The sequence below is a fragment of the Corvus hawaiiensis genome, chromosome 15 (assembly GCF_020740725.1).
Source record: "Corvus hawaiiensis isolate bCorHaw1 chromosome 15, bCorHaw1.pri.cur, whole genome shotgun sequence".
Lineage (NCBI taxonomy): Eukaryota > Metazoa > Chordata > Aves > Passeriformes > Corvidae > Corvus > Corvus hawaiiensis.
Genome location: NC_063227.1, coordinates 4,076,733 through 4,095,396, shown reverse-complemented (window position 1 = coordinate 4,095,396; position 18,664 = coordinate 4,076,733). Strand labels below are relative to the sequence as shown.

General features: G+C 45.5%; 2 protein-coding genes across 3 annotated transcripts; both read right to left on the bottom strand.

The window, feature by feature from the left end:
• Window positions 1-1,101: 1,101 nt before the first annotated feature.
• On the bottom strand, window positions 1,102-3,239 carry LOC125333757 (ovomucoid-like). The gene is made up of 4 exons (XM_048319960.1): window positions 3,109-3,239; window positions 2,270-2,292; window positions 1,720-1,844; window positions 1,102-1,287 (listed from the first exon to the last, which is right to left on the bottom strand). Exons 1-4 carry the CDS (start codon window positions 3,161-3,163, stop codon window positions 1,242-1,244), a joined length of 249 nt encoding a protein of 82 aa, XP_048175917.1. The 5' UTR covers window positions 3,164-3,239; the 3' UTR covers window positions 1,102-1,241.
• Window positions 3,240-4,904: 1,665 nt separating this feature from the next.
• LOC125333792 (ovomucoid-like) lies at window positions 4,905-17,730 on the bottom strand. 2 transcript variants are annotated; one of them, XM_048320023.1, is made up of 9 exons: window positions 17,455-17,730; window positions 10,070-10,194; window positions 9,156-9,175; window positions 8,236-8,372; window positions 7,668-7,725; window positions 7,258-7,394; window positions 6,671-6,731; window positions 5,572-5,681; window positions 4,905-5,086 (listed from the first exon to the last, which is right to left on the bottom strand). In XM_048320023.1, the coding sequence occupies exons 2-9, from the start codon at window positions 10,122-10,124 to the stop codon at window positions 5,041-5,043; spliced, it is 624 nt and encodes a 207-aa protein (XP_048175980.1). In that variant the 5' UTR covers window positions 10,125-10,194; window positions 17,455-17,730; the 3' UTR covers window positions 4,905-5,040. The 2 variants fall into 2 exon arrangements, with proteins under 2 accessions (XP_048175980.1, XP_048175979.1); XM_048320022.1 differs by lacking the exon at window positions 17,455-17,730 and adding an exon at window positions 14,666-14,747.
• Window positions 17,731-18,664: the final 934 nt, after the last annotated feature.

Genomic DNA, 18,664 nt, shown 5'->3' with positions numbered 1-18,664 from the left:
GTCATGTCTTTTGGAAATAAATTGTCTCCTTTTAGAGAGCTGCTCTCTCCAGTCTCTGGGAAGTGACACATTGTCACTTAAGATCATTAACTATTTGACTGTGAGACTGCTGCCTCTACAGCACGCGGCACTGGCAGCGCCTCGCTGTTAATGAATTATAAATTAACACTATGACTCTGAGCCCTTCCTTTCATCAGCCGAGATTTCCAGAGGCCGGAGAATCTCAAAGGATCCTCTACAAGCGACAGTTGACGTAATTACCTTCCACTAGCAGCTAAGTGATGGGTGAGGTGCCCAGACAGGCTGTGGCAGTGATTGTGAGCATGACCTGGACATCAGCTCTGTTAGCACTGGCTGCCCACTGGTTTTCTGCAATGTCCCTCAGCAATGAACCAACGTGGGCAGACAGGGATCTGCCTGCCCAGAGAAAACATCATGTGTCATTTCTTTGGAGAGCAAAGCAGATTGCAAAAGGCCTTCTCTGATCTAGAGGTTGGTTTTCAACGCTGCTTGCGAAGCAGAGGCAGCTTGGAATGTGACCTTCTTCACACATTCTCCTGTAGGTGTAAGAAATTGGGGATAACCCTGGAGACTGAAACAGGGATGAGCAGCTCATGGTGCCAGCAAGACCCCTTCTGTGCAGCAGAACAGCGCCCAGAACACCCCAATTACAACAATCTTGGGACTGTCTCTAATTATGGGAATGTCGAGGTTTGCCCTGGGTCTCTTTGTGCCGCCAGGCTACAAAGAGTAACGCTGGGTGAGGCTGCAGGTGTTTCACAGCAGCAGCTGGGGAGGGAGGCAGTTTCTCTCACCCAGGCAGAGAGTGTCTGTCTGAGATACCCTCAGAGCAGTACACGGACAGGAGCACCTGGATGCACCTCCAGCCCCTGGTTCTCTTTTGGAAAGCTGGATGAAGACAGATGCCCACAAAAGCTGCCCATTGCCTTTGTGGTTGGGGTTGATATTTTTGTAGATCACAGCACTGTTCTCCCTCTCCCTGCAATTTGCCCATTAATTCCCACACCCCGGGATTGTTGCAGTGATATAATCATCCAACATATTAGGTAAAACCAGAATGAGACTAAAGCAAGACATAAATGCTGGGACTTTTTTTTATTAAGCAGAGGTTTCAGGATTGACAAGTTTTTAAGGGTCAGGCCAAGGGTTTAGGAAGTCATCTGCCACGGGGAGCATTGCCAGGGAGGGATCCTCTTTCTCAGCTGAATCCTGCCGAGAACTTAACATGCACTAATGGACCTCAAGCTAAGACCTCCACGGCTTCTCCTGCAGAGAAAGAAATCAGTATGTCAGAGATAGAACATCTGGGCTTTTACTGTTGGTCTGTCCCTCTACAGCACGGAGGGACCTCTAAACTCTATTCCACATATTTCCTTTTATTATTGACATACGAAGACAAGAAAAATTCTTCATTTAAAAGACCAAATAGTCTGTAGGAAACAGACTTTGTTTGCTGGGAGAAAGCTCTTCTTCAAATCACTTAAGAGGGAAATGGAGAACGCTATGTTCTCTCTTTATATCTGAAAGAAAGGAGTTCCCAAAAAACTCCCCCAATAAAAAATTTACCCTCCCCAGTGAGAGAACAATTAAACAAAATACAAGAACTTTACTTCTCCAACCAATCTCCAAGACTGATTAGCCAGTTTAAGCTAAGTTAATTCACCACTTAGTAGGTGAAGAGATTTATTCCATACGTACAGGAATGCATTGCAGAACATGCATTTGTTGGGGTAAGTGACACTATCAGACCCACAGTGCGGGACATACTCCATGGTACAAAAATTCCTGAGTGTCTTCTGGTTCCTGCAGTAGACGGATGCAGCCTGTACTCAAAAAAAAAAGAGCTCTCAACCAAAGCTGGGTGAGAAAGGTGACATTAGGGGGTCCCACACCCCCCCTTGATCTCCCCCCTTACTGTCCACAAGCAGATGCTGAGGAAAAGCCCAGGGACAGGGCAGGATGCAGTGGCGCATTGCCTCCAGCCAAGCAGAGCCTGTGTAACCACTGTAAATGATGCTGCAGGAACTTTGACAACAACTTGGACATGAACTGAATACTGCCCTACTTGTTGAAACTATCACCAGATGAAAACGGCAATTTCACCCGATAATATCTGCGGCAAATATTGCTCAGGCAGCTGGGTGTCTCAGGATTTCGAAAGGCTCGATCACAATGTGATTAGTAAAGATTTATACAGAAACTGCTTTAAGGATAGAAAGGAGGGAGAATAGAAAAATCTCTCCCTTACCTGCAGCGCATCAGTAGCTGGAACTAAAAAAAAAGAAGAAAAAAGGAAATACGTTACAAATGCAATTCATGGATTCTGTTAAAATCTGTGAATGCAAGCCCTGAATACATAACTTCCGACTCCCTGTGTGTTAGCAAATTATTCTTAGACAAAAGAAATTCCAGGCAAAATGTTGTGCCATGCTGTGTGCTGATTCTGTAGCATTTTTTTTTAATGAGACTTACAGTCAAAATGGAAAAAGGTGTGCAAAACGAAAAAGAGAAAAGCATTTTCCATGGTTCAAAAGATGGAGCAGGACATGTACTCAAAGCGAAGTGCATTACTGAGGTAAACAGGGACATAAAGCTGACAAGTACACAGAGGCAGCATCTTACATGCATTGCCACTATTATTCTTAAATACAAAAAGTATTTAGTGAGAGGTGAATTTATAAAGCTTCTACAGCAGTTCAGGCTCTCAAACTGCACCTCGGTTTGGGATGACTACAAGAAATGTTCGTTTTCATTCAGTAAAATTATTTGTGTTTCTGCAACATTTCAGAGGTTAAATACTGGTTGTCTCCGGGTTACACCACGTACATGTCACTTCTTTCATTATGCATAAACTAGAGCTGAGAGTAGAGCTGTTCCCACAGTTGCTCTTACCCACTCAGTTCTGTTGCTAAAATATTACCCCATAAGTGATAGTCTCTGATGTCAAGTCTTTTCAACACTATCTTTCTAGGAGTAAATAAGTCCTTGCAGAATGAAGCTCTTTCCAGTCTGAGGATGTTTTTTTGTGGTTCTGAAGACAGCCAGCGCTTACTCCGAGGCAGAGCAGGAGGCAGCGGAGTCACTCACCTGAGATGCAGAAAAGGGCCAGAGAGAGCAGCAGCAACACCCCCGTGGTCTTCATGGTGGCTGGAGCGGCTGTGAGCAGCAGAGCTTGGCTTTTGCTCAGGAAACATAACCTGTACTCTGTCCTCAGGTGACAACCACACTTATATGTGCGCCCGCTCCACAGGGAGGGTGTGTTTGTGCGTGTTCATATTTGCCTTATCCACCCTTATCCTGCAGCAACATTTCCAGCCTTTTGTCTCCGTGGCAATCTCAATAGAGGTAAGCTGTGCTGTAAGCCAAGAAGGATGTTTCTTCATCAACGGGAGTCACAAGAAGTTTAGATGTGTTAGATACACCCTCTGCGTCGTTATTTTAAGTGAAATATGTGACAGTTTCCTTCTGAAGGACCATGGAAAATTCCTGCAGGCAAAAGAGCGACTGCACAAACTGCTGTCAGGTTTTCTCTGTGTGCACCTATCAGTGCCTATTTTTGTGCAGTGCTTTTTCACGAGAAAAACTTTGAATGAAATGCTTCCATAGCAGAAAGGCCCTCCACTTTGAATGAAATGCTTCCATAGCAGAAAGGCCCTCCTTTTATTTTTGTGCTTCACCCAAGTAAAACATCACTAAGTTGTAGTGAAAGCAGGAAAGCAATGAACCAGGAAGGCAAGCAAGAGGGCATCCCAGACACTGAAAGGAGTCCTTGGAAATGACAAGGGATGGAGAATCTTTTATGGGATTATGCAAAGAAAATTTACAATTTTTATTTCCCCTAAAAGCCATTAGCTTTGCAGTAATAGACTTTTAGTATGATGATGACAGAATGATTTGAGACCCTAGTGTGGATCCTAGAAAAGTTGAACCCAATCTGGAAATCACTGCTTCATCCATCTACCCATCTCTACATCAATTCTTTGTTTTACCACCAAAGCATTGCTTTTTGGGACAACCTCCATCAAGGAGAATGGGCACCCCTCTCCCTTTGATTCCCAGAAGAAATGCATGTGGGAGATATTACATTTTAGAAGGGATAAGCCCAATTTATTTATGCTTCTCTTGTGTGGATCAAAAAAACCCCCATTTCAATACTCAAACAGAAGACAAAAGCCAAATAAATTTCATGCACAATACTCCAATGACAGGTCACACTCTCAAGAAACAGAAGGATGCTTTGTCCTTGGATTTTGAAACACTGCTGAAATACTCCTTGGGCTGGCAAAGAGCATTGTGTAATTGAAGACTGAGAGAACACAAGTAGGCAGGAGTAGGCACCACACCTAGGAAGGCATTTATCTAAAAACACTTGAAGGGTGTTAAAGGACGACTCCAAGATGAGAAAAATCTGGTAATAAGTCAGTTGGAGGACTTAGACAAATAGACAGGGACAATGCACATATTTGAGAAATATGGGGTTTGCCAGCTGAGTGCCCTTGAGAGAGCAACACTTCAGGTGAGGACAGAGCCGGGCACCAGCTCTGGGCACCGACACCAAGGTGTGACCAGGTCTTGCTGACAAGGAAAATGCACCAGGAATACCTTAGGAGAGACCCTCCTGTGTCACCAGTTCTGCCCTCTACAATGTCAAACATTTGAAGGGTCTGAGCACTAGTGCAGGGCCACTGTCATTTATGTGCAAAGACACACAGCTCTGGGGTTTGAGCATCTGTATTTAATTTTTCTGCCTTTTGAGAGGGAGGGAAGCAAGACGTTGTTCTATCCCAGAGCTTTGAGCACGTAACCTATTCTGCCTGGCATCATCATTCAACAAATCACAAGAAAATGTTTCATGAGACAACACATGAAAGAAGACAGGGAAATGTTGCTGATTTAGTTTATTGAGAAAGAAAATCAGGAGTGAGCTGAGTTCCCCAGAGGGTGAGATGAACTGAGGTGAGATCTTTAGCTGGGATTTGCCAGTGGGGATACTGTGGTGAATCCTCTCGGCACTGATACTCAGCATCTTCCAAAATGGCTTAAAGTGATAGTCCCATTGCTGTCCCTGAAAGCAAGGAGAGGAAAGAATGAATTAAACTCAGAGTCCTGCCTGCTACAATTTGTCTTTTTGATGGCTCCTAGAGAGGGTGTCAGATGGGATCCTGCCCCAGAGCCAAGGAACTTGCAGACTCATAATCCCATTTGCTCTTTGATTATTAAGAGATGAGTGAAACAATTTAACCCATTCTTAAGATTGAAAATATCTGTGGCGAAACTATAGCGGACTTTCAAAAGTCATTTCCTTTGCAACACGCAAGAAAAATTCCATTAAGGTTAAATGATCTTTGAACCATTCACACTAACAAAGCAGCCATAGATCTTTTTATGATCTAATTAAAAAAATAAATGAATGGCACAGTGGCTGGCATTCCCTCCTAAAATGCAAATCCCTAATCAACAGTGTCCAGCAAACAAAAAAGCAGCAACTGTGCAAACTTGTGCCCACAGGAGGCAAATGATAACACAAATGTCACCCAAATTTGTACATACACGACTGCGTTGCAGAAGTTACACTTATTGCTGTATGTTTTGTTGTCAGAGCCACAGAGAGGCATGTAGTCAAGTGTGCAGACAGGTCTGGGGTAGTCACTGCAGTCAACCTGCAAAGAGTAAACAAAAATGAAAGAGTCTGATGTGAAGGAGTCAGTAGCACAAGGGCTTGAACCCTGAGCTAGAGCTGCAGTGCTAATGATACCAATCTTACTGAAAGTAATTAACTTCCTTGCACATCTGATATAAACTGAGGTGCCAGTTTCTCCTGTGCCAGGAGAATTTAATAATATAAAAATAGATCATAATTTCCTGTTTGAAGAGATGTATATCATAACCCAGTCACAGCATTTCCAAGCAGCAGCAGTTCACTCGGTGAAGGTGCCGTGCTCTGTGTTCCTAAACTGGCCAGGAAATTAAATGGGAAAACACTGGTATCTGGAGAAATGTAGCGCTGATCCTCTATAAGGGTCCAGTATCCCTCCTGGAGTCTTAAAACTGGAAGATCAGCATGTAGCTAGATACTGCAAGAGTTAGATTCTGTTTCCTGGAGCAATGGGTGCTGTGCTTGTGGAGGAGCATTGTAGGGCAAAAAATGTGTCTGGGTGCTGGAAGAGGCTGAGCAATCTCAAGGCTTACTGGCTACACAGAAATCACACCTAGCTGAGGTCCTCCACCTGAAAACAGCTGGAGGCTGGAAGAGTAGAAATCACTCTTCTCTACATTCTCTACTCTCACCCTCTCCCACACAATGCTCACAGCCCCTGCCAACAGCAGGCTCTGCACCAAGTTGTCACGGGCGTGATGGACCATTGGCCTTACCCCAAAAGCCATTCTCTGCTCTTATTCTGCCCTGGTGGATTATTTCTGCTACTCTTTTACTGAGCCTTTCCTGAGCAGGCACCTGCTCCTTTCCTGGCATTCGCATGAGTAACATTTATTACGTGTAGAGAAAGCAAAATCCGCCCTGTGCTGCAGCACAGCAGCTGCTTCACTTCTGCAGAACGCTGCGGGTCTGGGGGCTGCTGCAGACACTGGCAGTGCTTCCCCTGACAGCAGCAGGACCAAAACCCAGCCCCTGATCACTCAATTCACTTACTGTAACAATTTCCTTCTTACATTCACCATCACTCTTCTTGCCAACACTGCTTCCAGCCTCTCTGGGAAGGGAAGAGACCTGCATTAGGGAGCTCTACAAGCAACCTGTTCTGCTGGAACCCCATCACCCAGGAATGCTGAGCATCCCTCAGCCTGTATGGGATACAGGAGACATTCAGCTTAGGTTGTATCCACATGGCTCCAGGCACCAGCTCAGGTGGTGTCACTGCCTGCCAGAGCGCTGTTTTATAGCAAGATGTGAGGGACAGGGGTCAGGGTGGATGAGGAGACAGGCTGTGTGACAATGTCAATGTCCCTTAGGTTAGCTGTTGTCCTCTGCATGGCAGCATCTGCCACACAGACCCTTTTAACTCAGCTGAGAGAAGCATCCTGCCCTGTGTGAGATCCCCACCCAGCCCTCTACTTCTCTGTCTAGATCAAAGGCATGGCTTTCCTTCTAATCACAGAGGAAAACAAGGTTTAGTCAGGAGGAAAAGTGGAGGGTCAAAGTCCAAGCACCTCACAGACAAGGTCTCAAAAGAGCAGTTCCAGGAGCACTGACCCCTGGTCCCTGCGCTCAGTACTCACATGTTCCGGGCACAGAGACGGCACTCGTTGTCGTAGGTGACCCAGTCGGTCCCACAGACAGGGCTGAGGTCTTTGTTGCAGAGCAGCACCACTTTGCCCTCCTCACTGGTCGTGTTGGGGTACCTGCTGCAGTCCACCTGGTGAGGGAACAAACAAAGCACTGGTGAAGGCCTTGCTTACAGCACATGAGTAGGTCTGGTGAGTGTGTCTGCCTGGCCATGCAGGACACCACCACAGCAGGAAAAAAGCTTTTCTGTGAGTAACCATGATGACAGATCACTTGGAGATGACCTGTGTGAGATTCTGACAGCTCATCTGTACTCTTGTTTAGGGTTTGAATTATTTCAATAAGCACCTTTGGCCACTCAGAAGCAGGACACACCCCTTGTTTTGCCCTTGGTTTAACTTACAGGGGCAGCTTCCTTGCATTCTCCATCGTGGTCTTTGCTGACATTGGTTCCATATTCTCTGCAGAGGCAAAGACAAATGTTAGGAAGTTCAGCAAAGATACCTTGCTACATCGAATGGTGCTAGAATCAATACGAGGGGAAACTGGCTCTTTCTCAGTCAGGCTTTTTTATACATCTATTTGAGAAGGTAGCGCCACCCTCTCTAACCAGCTGAGTGGCTGGAGGGATGTAAAACCCTGGTAAGCTTTAGAACCATTTCGGGCAGCTCTGAGCAGAGCATCTCCATCCTTTTGCTGTGATGAGATGTGCTCTCAGAGCCATCACCTGGCTGATCCTTGAGCAGAAAGGAGGCTGATCCTTGAAAGAAAAGCTGAATAAATTACACAAGCAAAAGAAAGACACGGTGTCTAAAGCGCTGCCTGAGCGCTGTGCTGTGATACCCAAGCTCATTTTGAAGGAATTGACACAGGTGACATGTGACAGATCACTGATTGGTGAGCAGTGGTGCTGCCAGGAGCTCTGAGCTGTGCTGCCTGAGGTCCCCATGCAGTCCCCATGCAGCACTCACACGTTGTAGGCACAGAGCAGGCACTCGTTGCTGTAGGTGACTCCATCAGAACCGCAGATGGGGCTGACGGCCTCGCTGCAGACCAGCACCTCTTTGCCCTCCTCATTTGTGGTGTTGGGATATGTACTGCAGTCCACCTGCCACAGGAATCACAGCAACAGGGTGAGAAGACCTGTTACGTTCACAACTCTCATTCTGCGTGGGACACCGGCCAGGTACAACCAGTTCTCACTGCCACAGCACAGGCTTCTGCTGTGGGTCCATCTGGTAACTGGTGAATCCTTCCTCCAGAGATGTCCACACACAGCAGAAGAGGAGGAGGAAGAGAGAGCCTTAACCACACAGCCCCTCAGATGGGGTAATTCAGTGGGGCTCTCTCGTGCTCTCTTGGCATCATTTTATAAAGACTCTCCATTGGTCCCTAGTTCTTCTATTCTTGTGGCCCCTCCAGTGCACTTCTGGTTTTACTTTTTCATTTTTAATACACTGATCACGTTTTTTTCAGAGGACCAAGACTAACCACCCGGTGTGTGGAAGCTGGAGCAGCTCATGGTATTTTAGTCTTTCAGTAGGTTGCCCTTAGGTAGGCTCTGATAGCACAGCCTATTGCTATAGTTTAGAACCAGTTATATATTTCCAGCTTAAAGCTTAGACCAATTAAAGTTGCTGAAAAATTAATTAATCCAAAAACTTTGTATCACTACTGCTAAAACATTATTAACATACAGCATAGATGTAGAGCCAAGAGCAGTATAATTTAGTGTTTTACACTGTAGAATCTGATTACAGTTACATGAGTGTCACACTTAGGTGAAAAACAGCTGAGCATCTACAGGCTGGAGGTTTTTCCCATTCCTTTGGTTATGTCTTTACCAGGCCACATACTTGAAAAAAGCAACAGAAAGAAATCTTCCACTCACCTCGATCCCAAAGGCAGTATCTGGAAAAGAAAAGAGAGGCAGAAAGTATGAGCCAAACCCAATATAACAAGACCTCAATTAAAGCTGGAAATATGGATGTAAAATTCCTGTGCGCAGGACCAAGATGAATGATTTCCAGTGATTGTTTTTTCAACTAAATAAACTGTGTAAGGGTTTTTTTTTTCTCTGTGTTGATAAGTATATCAGCATTGCTTATTGCTGGCTGTGATGAAACACCTTTTTGAATAGCTCTGTTATTTTTATTTTCTGAGATAGGTAGGCTTATTAATTGAAAACAAAAGAGCTTTTTCTTCCTTATCTTCTTACATATCCGTTTTGACCCTAAAGCACTGCTGTTACAAATCTGAAAATACACCTGAATCAACACAGACAAATGCAAATAGTCGCCTACAGGATAAGCAAATACATACAGCATCTGTTGTCAGAAATATGCATTTTAAAGAAGCCGAGTGTGAAAAAAATGTCTTTGGCTTTGTAATTTCATCAGTTGCGAATATGTGGTGAGAACATCAGACTCTGGCTTGTTTTCATCTCTTGCTGTTCCATTAGCAGAAAGAGCATTGCAGGAAATTTGCCAGGGTCTTGCAAAGAATTTGTTTGTGCACTTACAATATTTTCCTTACTAGTTACTGGAGGTCTGACCCCCTTCTTATGGCCTTATTTCAAGTGTTCATCCATTTGCTGTAATGGTACAAGTCTAAGCAGTGTAATGGTGTTAGAACATCAGCATACAAAGTGTAACAGCACGAGTTGCCAGCACAGAACTCCACTTGCTGTCACTTATATTTATGACAAACAATCAATTTTCTCTCTTTGAAGCCTCTGTCTTATCCTTTTAAAAACAGCCAGGACTCAGACACGGAGCCTCTGTGGGCACCTGGAGAGTCACTCACCTGGGATGCAGCAAAGCACCGAGGAGAGGAGCACCAAAAGCCCTGCTGTGGTCATGGTGGAGGTGTCTGGAGTCTGCAGGCTGCCTGCTCCCACACTGCTCACGAGATGGTCCCTGCAGGGCTGGCTGCAAATATATACAAATGCAATGTCTAAACTGTTCAGCTGTAACATAAAACAACCTGCAGAATCTGTCACCAGCACAATGAGGCCGATAATATTTATGGAAGTCTTGACTTTTCAGGTAATGGTCTGCATCTGCTAGGCAATTGATTTTGGCTGGACACCTGGCTAATAGATCAAGACAAGTATCACAAGTTCTGAGTGGTCAAAAGCAAACAAACAGCCTTTTGGACAAAAGAAACCTCTTTGGGATTCTGGTGGAAATGTAAGGAGCACAAAATACTGAGGGGTGTAAACAGCTGATTCTTCATTTGTCTCTTGCAGAGCAACATTGCCCATAATGGAGCAGCTTAGGCAGGGTGCAGAACCATCCTGTCTGCAGGCCAGGCTGAGTCTCTGCTTTCCTTTCTGGTTTTGGGTGGGTTTTCTCCCCAGATTCCCAGATAATCACCTCCGGGTACAAACACAGGTCAGGTGTGGCTTTGCCACCAGCAGCACCAGTTAAGCTTTGTCAGGTAAGTCTGGCAGGACTGTGTCTAACCTGTGAATCCAAAAGTATTTAGCACCAGTTTGATTAAAGCCAAGGCTTCCTGACAGTTTCACTGCCTGGGTATAGAAGGGCTCAGTAGAAGACTTGAAAGCAGGTTAAAAATCTGTCAAATGCCACTAAAAATGTCACTTGAACCTTAGCAACAGGGAGCACTTATTTACAGACGCAGTCCCAGTTAAACACACGGATTCAGAGTGTTCCGCCAAGCCGTCTGAGGAACAAAAGACTCTGAAGGTTTGGGAACCTATTTACATTGCACCAGCTATGCCTGAAAGTACAGTAGGTCCTTTCCTCTCGCAGATATTTTAGAAAATGATACTTAAAATATAGAATCTGTCCCCATTTCCCTGTCTGTCTCACACCACCAGCCTTTGTGCCATCCCCAAATTGCTCCTGCCTAGGAGCAGGTCTGCACCTCTGCTCTTTTAGTAGCTGTAATTTTGCAGGAGTGAGTTCTGCCTGTAACCTGTTTCTCATCCCTTTCACAGGTTCAAAAGGGCAAGAATACTTGGGGGATTTTTGGGGCGTCGTGGGAGCTAAGCATTGTCCTTAGGGTAGACTTCAGAACTGTGGGAGCTGCAGAGCAAAAGGTGCTGCTTTACAGGTGCTGCCTTTAACAAAAAAGGCACCACCCATTAGACAAATGAAATTCATCAGAAATCATCGAAATTCACCTGAAATCATCGAAATTCACCCCAAGCAAATGTGCTGTTGTCTGATCCACCACAGTAGTCTAAAGGGTATATTTTGATCCGTGAATGGATATATTGCATAGTGCATGGACTCACTTCTCCTGGCACCTCCAGAAGGCCACAGCATGGCTGTGTGGGTATGGAGGTCACATTTTTACCTACAAGAGATGAGATTCTTTACAGGGAGAAGCATCGAAATAATTATGCTGCTGTGATTGTTTCTATAAATTACAGGGAGCATGCATGAATATTTCAGACAGATCTGGCACATCTTCAGGATATATTGCCCTGATGTGTCTTGTGAACAGCATTTCTGGAAGCCAGACACTTTTCCCTGAGCATGTGCAGGTGTAATTACTGAAGCTGCTCCCCACATGTCACAGCTGCTGCTTTTGCCTGTGCAGGCTCTGCAGAGTTGGAGGGGGCTACACCTTTCTGGGTTAAATATGAACTTTGCCACTGCCTCCTCCAGCCAAGACCTCTCCAGACCATCCTCACCAGCCTTCCCAGCCCCAACCTGGCATCTTTTGACAGGTTTCCTCCTGCCTGGTGCTACATGCTGCTCCCTGCCCCAGACAGTGATGTCCTTTGGGCAGGACCAACCTCCCCTGATGAGTGGAAAGCACCTTCCCACCAAAGTCTGGCATGTGTTACACCAGAGAAAACTTTTCCACTTCAACTGCTGGGTTCAGCACTGGGTCTGGCACTGGCCCCCAGCAACCCAGATTTTCCCTGACCACCACAATGGCTGTCTGATGTCCAGCAGGTCCATTCCTTCTCTCTCGCACCTACAGACACTTCAGGGAGACTCAAGTCTGCAACAATTAAATGGTGACTGGGGAACACCTGAGCCACTCAGGTACCCCCCAGGCAAGCCACAAAAGTGACACCCAGAAATCCCCAGGTTTCAGACACTTGCACAGCCTCCAGCCATTCAGCACCCACAGCCTCCCCACCCAGGGTTACAGCTCCAGATTATCCTGCCTCTGATAACAGCATGGAAAAATCCCACAGCTGGCTAAGCTCATGCTGTGGGACAGGTTGCTCAGTCCTTAGCTACTTCTGGAAGAACAGTTAGAAAGAGGATTTGGTCTGCAATCCTGCCACTGATCTGCTGTAATCCACTTCATTATGGTCTTTTAATCTGCAAACTCAGATGCAGCATATGGCTAACAACCATTTGGCTAAAGGAAAATCCTCTGTGTGCAGCAGCAGGGCAGAGATCCTACAAGAGAGCTGGAGATGGACTTTGGACAAGAGCTTAGAGTGATAGGACAAGGGGGAATGGAAAGGCTTAAAGCAGAAGGAGGGTAGGTTTAGATTAAATATTAGGGAGAAATTTTTTAGTGTGAGGTCCTGGCACAAATTTCCCAGAGAAGCTGTGGCTGCTCCATCCCTGGAAGTGTCCAAGGCCTGGCTGTACAGTGCCTGGAGCCATAGTGGAAGATGTCTCTGCCTGTGGCAGAGGGGTTGGGCCAAAATGATTTTTAAGGTCTCTTCCAACTCCAAAAATTCTATGATTTTGTAATCTGCAGATAAGCAAAGGCAGTGCCACATCTCAGGGTGCTGCCTGTTACAGTCCTGAGCACCATAAGGTCTGTGTGCTGACACCAGGGCAGGATTTGGCCATGATACAACATCCTCTCTCACTTACTTGTGTAATTTCTTGTTTTACATTTCCCATTACTGGTTTTCCTCAGTATCGATTTCATATTCTCTGGAAGAATCAAAACTGAGGCTGGAAAATTTTCTTAGCAGATATGCTACTTCTCAGCATAAATAACACATTGATAAATGAATGGCAAATCATTTAATACACTTTTCTAAACACTCCTGGGGTTTGTCACATTATTTAATTAACAAATAACTGCTGTTAAACTGGGAAATAACGATTAGTTTTAGCTCTTCCATGAAATGCCTCTAATCACTCCAAAATGCCTGCTAGACACAATTCAGGCTGCAGTTTTCATCTCTGGCTTTCTTTTGGCCACAGTGTGGCCAATAATTATTTGCACTGAGCCACATGCCTGGAGAAACCAATGCAACACAAATGGAAGCTCTGCCTCTTACCCAGTGCCTGAAGGCCTCATTTGAACTGAGCAATAAAGCAAACAAAGCCACTGATATGATTAAAACATCTCAGTATCAAAATGTATCCATGTGTTTATGAACTTATTGAATAGAGCTTGATCCAGGTAATGCCAGTGTTTTCCTGAACTAATAAGAGCGTGTGCAGAACTTTGTACCCTGCAGGTGAAGGCTAACATGGTTTCACATTACTTATGCAATGAATTAAATGTGTTGGCCCCACTACAAGGGCAGATGTTGACACACAGGAGCAAGTCCAGCAGAGGCAGGCAGGCTGCCCAGGGACAGGGCCACAGGGCATTCCAGGAAACCTAGAGGAGCTGGGCTTCTTCACCCTGGAGAATAGATGGCTGCTGGGATCACACTGCTATCTGCAGCTCCTGATGGGGTTAGAGATAAGGGAGAGCCAGAGGCTTCTCTAAGCTGTATGGCAAAAGGATTAAATTCTGTACGGATGTGAGGAGTTGTTCCTTGCCATGATGATGATGATCAAGCGCAGAGAGCAGAGAGGCCATGCATGTCCTTCCTCAGTGCTATTGAAAACCCAGCTGAGAAAGAAAGGCCTTGGGCACTCTGACCTGCCTTTCACTTTGGCCTTCCTTTGAGCAAGGTTTGAGCCAGAGACCTCTGGAGAGCTCTTACAGCCTGAGTTATTTTACTTATATTGTACTTATATAATTCTCTCTCCTATAAGTAGTTGTTATTAATAAAAAGACCACAATATTTCTCTATGGCCCAGGAGAGTCTTCTCAGAATTTTCCTACAGCCATTATACTAAAGGGTCACAAGTAAGCTTTACAAAGAGCTCCCAGAATGTTTTTACAAGGGATGACCAGTACTATGCACAACAGAAAGAGTGGATTGCAATCATTGTTAAAACAAACCCACATGCTAAACCATCCAAATTGTAGGACGTTATTAGCTCTCAATGATATTAAAGCCTCCTCACTTCTGCAGGAGCCCAGCACTTTGCCACCACAACCCTTCCCTAGAGGAGCATCAGCATTCAAATCTCCAGAAAAGTTATCTGCACCACAGAAAATCAGCTGCCAAAACATCATCCACTTCCTGGCTGTGCTGCAGCCTGGACCAGACGTGGGTCTCAGCAGCAGTAGCAGCTCTGAGGACACCCCTCCACTCCTCACCTCCCCAGCTCATGCTGTGCTCCAGCTCTGAGAAGTTTCTGGATGATAAGGACAACAGGTCTGGGCTCCATTGCAGAAGGCAGGAGTTACTCATGAGAAAGCAGGAAAATGCTACAATGAACATCAGAAAAAGGAGGCAGCAAACAACGCAATTTGGCTGGACACTGACCCAGGTTATTGCTCTTTGAAGTGAACGTACTGCAGGGAAGGTGAGCTGGAGGTAACACAGGGGTATTAACCTGCAGCTGATCAGAGGAACAGGAAATCATTGGTTTAATCAGTTTCCCTAACACTTCAGTGATCTCAGCTCTGCATCACTGAGCACTCGTCTCATCTTTGCCACAGCCCAAGCAGGAACGACAAGGAGGTGACTGCTGGGAAGAGGCAGCTGACCCAGGATTGACACCATTCATGGCTGCCTGGCAGGACAAAGTCAGACAACTTCACTGCTAGGGCTGGGAAAGTCTCCTTCAGGAGCTGAGCTCAGGAGAAAAATCTTCCAAAGGTAGAAAAAGAAAAAGATAAAATTCAATAGATTTTTATCTGCAATGAGACATTATTTATAGTTCAACGCACAGTTAAAATAGAACGAATAAGCATGTTCAGCTATGAAAGCAAATTGCTTTGAGGTTATATAAACCAGGGGAATAGCTGAACACATTCGCAAACTACCAGTCATGTAGCAGCACTCACATCACCAGAATAGCACACAGCAGGGGGACTGTGGCTGTGTCCCTCGGATTTCAGGCAGCTCCGTGACCCACCAAGGAGTGGCACTGCCGAGAGAGGCTGAGAGGCAGAAGTAAGATATTTTAACTGACTGACAGGCAGGGCTGGGAAAAGTGATCTGGTGTGGCTGGGATGAGCACTTGCTGCATGTTGAGCAGCACAGAGGAAAGTGAAGGCCTCAAGGAAGATAGTTTGATCCTTGGACAGCTGCATTGCAGAGTTTGTTTACAGAGGCAAAACCATCCCGGATGCGAATGCAGCACAAAATCTGTGGCCAGGCTGGCTGGGGAGCCAGGTTATTGTCTCACATGAAGCACAGGGATCATCTCTTCACAGTGAGCTGCCAAGTCTCATTAATTTATCATAGGGACATGCCTCCAGTGCTCACTCCCCTCGGTTCTGTTCTGTAAGATTGACAGATATGTCTATAGATCACAAAGTGTTCTTGACAAGAGGGTAATTAACCTTCAATGTTTACATCTCCTTCCTCTTGGTAAGTAACACACAATTTGGGGATTCGGGCAGGTCTGGCTGTAAATTAGTTAGTTTCCTTTCATGCTCTTGATCAGAGCCCAGAAGGAGTGGACTTTCCTGAGCTCTACATGGAGCAGTAGGTAACCAAGGAAAAATTTCCTTGGGTAAATGGCCAAAGCCTTGGACTCAGGGCTTTTGGACCAGCACTAGCTCTGCAATCATCCATAAGTCTGTAACTCCACAGCCCTTTGGGTCTGGATCTGGGATTTGCTTCATGCAAGCTGAGGTTCTGCCAACTTGGGGGAGCCAGGGGTGAAGAAGTTTATACACAGATAGTGACATGTAGCAGAGGAATTGTTGTAAAGGGGGGTTTAAGTTAGATAAACATTTCAGAAGTATGTGCCTGTGCACAAATCCCATATTGGAGGAAGCAACCAGGAGTGCCACCGTAACCTGCAGGCATCACTCTGCCCCAAGGAAGATCGGGGTATCACATCCCCATGCAAACCTTTTTTTTCCACGTGACGTCACAGGATGAGGTGATGCAGAACAGAAGCAAGCAGAGCACCAAACAAAACATGCTCCTAGGTCTCACCTTATCAACAAACAAACCAGCAAAAATGCACAGGAAGAGCAATGTTTGGAAAAGACAAGCGAAGGTGCGTGCTTTCCTGTATAGGAATAAAACCAGGAACGCCTGGGATATGGGATGAATGAGGGTTGGGTTTTTAAGAATGATTTTGTAAATAAAACAGCAACAAGAGAGAGGTGCAGTAGGCTAAGAATGAAAATTCCGTGCTCTTCCTGGTGGGAACAGCAGGGAGCAGAGGGCGAGAGGCAGGATATATCATGGTGCTATAGCTTGAACACTTGGCTGGGAGAGGATAGACTGGATGGGAAGAATTTCTATAGCTGAGAGATTATTAGCATCATAACCACTGAACACATCTTCATTATTAACATCAAAAGAAAGGGCAACAATTTCATTTATTCTGCAGAGCTGAGCTTTAATGAGACCACTGGCTGATTCTTTGCATCTGGGCATGGGTGAAGCACAGTTGGTGCTGACAGAAAGGAGCATGATGCCAAATTACAAGATTTTACCGTTTTACAGTAAAAGTGAGGTAGGCAGCAGGAATTCTACCATCTTTGAACTATTGCAGTAGCAAAGGAACCCAGTTATTTACTTATTATGTTATACATGCATGACAACTGCTATATTATACACGATCACAGGACCCCTACGTCCCCTGGTTTGGGCACTGCCCCATTTGCAACCTGACAAAACATTCTTATCTCAGGAGAGCTGAATGCACTGATCTCTGCAAAGGCTTTGTGTGCCTCCTGCCTCCTCTTCTGGTCTTGAAATGGGTTATTCTGCACTTTCCTGCTGCTGTCAGTGGAGGTTGTTTGTGAATGCTTCCATAGCAAAGAAATATTTCTGCTACTTGTCTCATATTTTGCATCATTTTGCCATCCTTCTCTTCCTACTTTGGAATGCAGCCTGTGGAGAACAGCAATATTAGAAAGCCTGTGTTAAATCCCTGCCAAATAAAATATCAACAGAAGGTATATGCATCACTTACGTCCAATCGTGCACTGCCTGCTCAGCATCCGGCTGACACTGGTTGGGATGCTGCCACAGACAGCAATGGCAGTTCAGGCTGCTTCTTCATTTGCCTTCCTTCTTAGTCACTGGGGTGGCTGCTGTTCCCAAGGCCCTGAGTGCCCCATGTTCTCTGAGCAAGGGAAAGTCTGCCATTAGGGACTCAGTGTGACCATTTTCCCAAAGGGACACAAGTGCTGGGAATGTACATAAAAATCCCAACTGATGCAAGTGAAGGAGAGTTCATCTGAGTTAACCACCAACAATGAAGTGGTTTTACTGTCTCTGACTATTATAAACCTATCAGTCAACAAACCTCTGCCATCTGAATGTGCTGCATCATTTGAATTTCCACTCCAGATACTTTCTTCAGCTATTTTATTTTCTCTGCTAAATCTTCATGATTTACCCGCAAGCACAAATAGCAAGTGGAGAGGGAGAAAAGGAGGATAAATTGGAAAAGCACAGGGAGAGGCCAGGGGCTAGGGAACTGTCACTCAGAAAGCATGTTCTTTCCATCAGAATGACACTTTATAGGCACAGATCCCACATTCACTGGTGTAAGTGGAACCATCTGTGCCACAGATCTGCTCCAGCACTTGGTCAGGGGGCCCTGACTGGCCATCCTCAGCAATGGCCCTGGGGCACAGGCTGCAGCCCAGCTTTAAGGGGAACAGCGAGAAAGAGCTCAAAGCAATACATCCAAACATTCCTCATCCTTCAGGGGGCTTGAACAAAATTAATGCTTTACTTCTACGCATGAAAAATAGGCAGGAAGCAGCACACTGTACGAACACTCATTCTTCGCAGTTTCACGTTATGTTTAAAATCATGGGGCCTCACCTCAGCTGGTGAAAATCTGGAAACCCCTCCTGGGCTGTGTGGATGTCTGCCAGCTGGAGACAGGCTCCTTCCACTGCTGCTCTCTGCTTTTTGCCTCTCTACTCGTTGATCCGCGGAGAGCACGCAACCAGAGCCCAGGGCATGGCAAAGAATCAAATAAAACTGTATCAAACATTAAATTACAGCAAGAGAATGAACATGTCTGAGTGTGAACATATTGATGGATCAAATGGGTGCATACCAGGGCTATATATTTCTTTAAACACAGAGGCCCAAGGAAATTTTTTAAGTTCCCAAACTATTTTCTTTGCCAACTGTCAGTTAAATAGGATGGTGCAACTGATACA